Source organism: Dama dama, chromosome 9 (genome assembly GCF_033118175.1).
Source record: "Dama dama isolate Ldn47 chromosome 9, ASM3311817v1, whole genome shotgun sequence".
Classification (NCBI taxonomy): Eukaryota; Metazoa; Chordata; class Mammalia; order Artiodactyla; family Cervidae; genus Dama; species Dama dama.
Window position 1 is genome coordinate 12,943,346 of NC_083689.1, and position 3,676 is coordinate 12,947,021.

General features: G+C 35.9%; 1 protein-coding gene across 1 annotated transcript; it reads right to left on the minus strand.

Moving 5' to 3' along the window:
* Nucleotides 1-1,056: 1,056 nt before the first annotated feature.
* Nucleotides 1,057-1,998, minus strand: LOC133061590 (olfactory receptor 7C2-like). The gene has a single exon (XM_061149561.1). It carries the CDS (start codon nt 1,996-1,998, stop codon nt 1,057-1,059), a length of 942 nt encoding a protein of 313 aa, XP_061005544.1.
* Between the last annotated feature and the right edge of the window lie 1,678 nt (nt 1,999-3,676).

Below are 3,676 nucleotides of genomic sequence, written 5' to 3' on the forward strand. Positions count from 1 at the left end.
GATCATGAAAACAACTGAAAAACTAGGAATAAAATAGCAGTAAGTACACAGCTATCAATATTTACATACCAATGGACTAAACATTCCAATAAAAAGACACAGGGTGGCTGCTTGGAAAAAAAGTCCTTCAGTAAGGTGCCTACAAAAACTCACTTCAGGGCTAAAGACACAAACAGACTGAAAGTGAGGGGGATGGAAAAGATAGTTAATGCAAATGCAAACAGCAAGAATGCAGGGGTAGCTCTACTCATGTAAGACAAAATAGAGTTTAAAACAAAGGCTATATAATAAACGACAAAGAAGGACATTCTATAATGATGAAGGGATCGTTACAAGATGAGGATATTACAGTTGTTAGCATACACATACCTAATACAGGAGCACCTATATATTTAAAGCAAATACTAACTGACATGAGGGAGAAACTGGCAATAATACGATAACAGCAGAGAATTTTAACACCCCAGTTCCACCAATGGAAAGATCATCCAGATAGAAAATCAATAAGGTATCAGTGGGCCTAAATGGCACAATAGGCCAATTGAACTAAATTGCTATCTAGAGGAAATTACATCCAAACCCAGCAGAGTACACATTCTTTTCAAGTGCAGATGAAATGATCTCCAGGATAGATCACATACTAGGTCACAGGACACCCTCAACCAATTTAAGAGAACAGAAATTACATCAAGCATTTTCCTTGACCACAATTATATAAAACTAGAATATTACAGAAAGCAAACTAAAAAAACTAGATATGGAACAGGTTTTTGATCACAGCTTCAGGATGAATGGACTCCTGCTTAACCCTTGATTTCAGAATTTTAGTCTCTAAAACTGTGAGGCAATAAATTTTTGTTATTTAAGCCAACTAACTTATGGTACTTTGTCATAACAGCCCCAGAAAAATAATACACCATCTTTAAATATAGTCAAAGTCAAGGCACAGTAAGATACAATGATTACAGAACTAGAAAAATTAAACTAATATTTAGATATATCCAAGATTGTGAAAAATACCTACCAATGGTTTGATCCTTGCTACTTATGTGAGTCCTACAACAACCCATCATTGAGAGATGGTGCCCTCCTGAGGAGTCTCCCTAGGGCCCCCTTCATGTCCCTGCTCCTCAGACTGTAGATGAAGGGGTTCAGCATGGGCGTGACCGTGGTGTACATCACAGAGGCCACCAGACTTGTCCTAGAGGATGAAGTGACTGCAGAACTGAGGTAGACCCCTAGGCCTGTGCCATAGAACAAGGAGACCACTGAGAAGTGAGACCCACAGGTGGAAAAAGCTTTGTATTTGCTCCTGACTGATGACATTCTTAGGATGGAGGAGAAAATCTGATAGTAAGAAAAGAGGATCCCAGAGAGAGGAAATACACCTAGAACAATAGCCACAAAATACACCACTATGTTATTGATGAGGGTGTCAGAACAGGTGAGCTTCAGGACTTCAAGAAGATCACAAAAAATGTGTGGGATCTTCATGCTCATGCAGAAGGACAGCCTCAACACAGTCAAAGTCTCAAGCAATGAGCCTGTGACACTGAGGCTCCAGGACCCCAGAGCCAGCAGCCCACAGACCCAGGGGTTCATGATGACCGTGTAGTGCAGAGGGTGACAGATGGCCACAAATCGGTCATAGGCCATCACACTCAGGATTAAATTGTCCAGGCATCCAAATACAAAGAAAAAAAATATCTGGGTGATGCAGCCTCCATAGGTGATAACTTTGCTTTGTGTCTGGATGTTCCATAGCATCTTTGGGATGGTGGTGGAGGTAAAACCGATGTCTGCAAATGACAGGTTGGAGAGAAAGAAGTACATGGGGGTGTGGAGATGGGGGTCTGAGATGATGGCCAGGATGACGGCCAGGTTCCCAGCAAATGTGACCAGGTACAAGGACAGAAACAGCCCAAAGAAGAGAGGCTGCAGGTCTGGGTCCTCTGTGAATCCCAGGAGGAGAAAGCTTCTTGTTTGGTTTATTTCCATGTGGCTGCTGGGTTTGTTCAGAATCAGCTGAAAAGAAACACAGAATTCACTCCAGAGAGTAATTACCCTGAATGACAGGAATATCCTTAATCCAAACCCAGGGAGATGTCCATTCATTTGGGGCTAAAAATTTGATCTCTTTGGTAGCAAATTGTGGTTGCCATTGCTACTTGGAAAATCTGTTCCTAGGTTCAGTAGCTCTCTCTGAATAAAAAGTATGTGGTAGAAATAAGGGGAGAAAATATCAATAATTGGACCATAAGTTGAAAAATTATAAATGAGAATATGCTATGGAGAAAGGATATAAAAATAATCTATTTGACTGATAAAAACTAATATATTTAATCTATGAAGTCCTAAGTATAAATCATAGAAAGATTAATGTATAAATTTAGAAAAAGTCATAGGATATTAAAGGTTCATAAAAGAAAGTGTAAAAAGGCAACAAATGTTAGACAAAAATTCTTTCTACTATTAATCTATGAGGGATACTGTCTTCATTGCTAGAATTAATGTCTCTTCAAAAAAGATTAAGAAGGCAAAATTCCATCATGTGGAAAGAAAAATAAATTTTCAAACACTTGCTATGAGAGGATAATTGACCTGCTTTTCCGGCCTTGAGAAATTAAATCAGCATACAGAACTTTTATAATTAGACACATACTTGTACAAACCCAAGGGGAAATGATCTATAACAAGATACAGTAAATCGTGGACAGAAATCATCTTTGAGTGGCAACAAAAGTCTGGATTTTTAGATTCATTTTATCCTACTATTTCTTTCAAAAATAGTCACATAGGTACTCTATTCCAAGAGTGAAAAACATTTTAAAATTTGAAGATGCAGTTAAGTTTTACAAAATAAAACTAACTAAAGCAGAAAATTAAGCTAAAAGCAGAGCTAATAAATGAAGAAGAAAAATTTTACAACCAAGAAATAAATTCCAGTGCTAATTCTTTGACAAAAGTCAAATAGAGAAAATCAGATGCTGAATGAAAGCAATAAGAAGAAAAAGAACAGAAATGCCTAAAATTAAGAAAGAGAAAAACATATAGAAGACACATGTAGAAGAAAAAACTTTGCAAGATGATATTACTTATAAATCCTCATTAAAAATTGAAAATCTCTAAGAAATAAATTTATTGATTGGTTAATTCAGCATGTAGGATAACAGATCAATAATTAGAACACCATCACACCTTACGTTCAAAATTACCATGGGGAAAAAAAAATTGCCATGGAAACATGTAAGAGAAACATTAAAAGAATTCTTTAAATATTAAAGAAGAAAAGAAAGTTTAACATCACTAATACTGTTTACTAACACCCTTGAGATATGAAATTATTGTTTGAAGATTATAGATTGGTTTCTAATAATGGATTGAAAGCTGAAAACCTCTTTCACTGAATATGACTTTAATAAGGCAATTGATATAACACAAATTTATAAAAACCAATAGATATGTTGAGTTGCAGATGCTGATATATTGTAATGTTTTACAAAAATCACTCCTATCTAGTTCCAAAACATTATCATCATTATGGAAATCTCTGTAGTACCTGTGTAACTTTTCTGTGAAACTCAAATTATTCAAAAATGAAAATTAGCAGAAAAAATGAGTGTGAGAGGAAAAAAAAAGTAGCATTCATAATTACAGTTAAATGTCTTAAAAACAG

What these genes read in the sequence shown, in the direction of transcription:
- LOC133061590 (XM_061149561.1), bottom strand. Translation starts at nt 1,998, where the DNA reads ATGGAAATAAACCAAACAAGAAGCTTTCTCCTCCTGGGATTCACAGAG.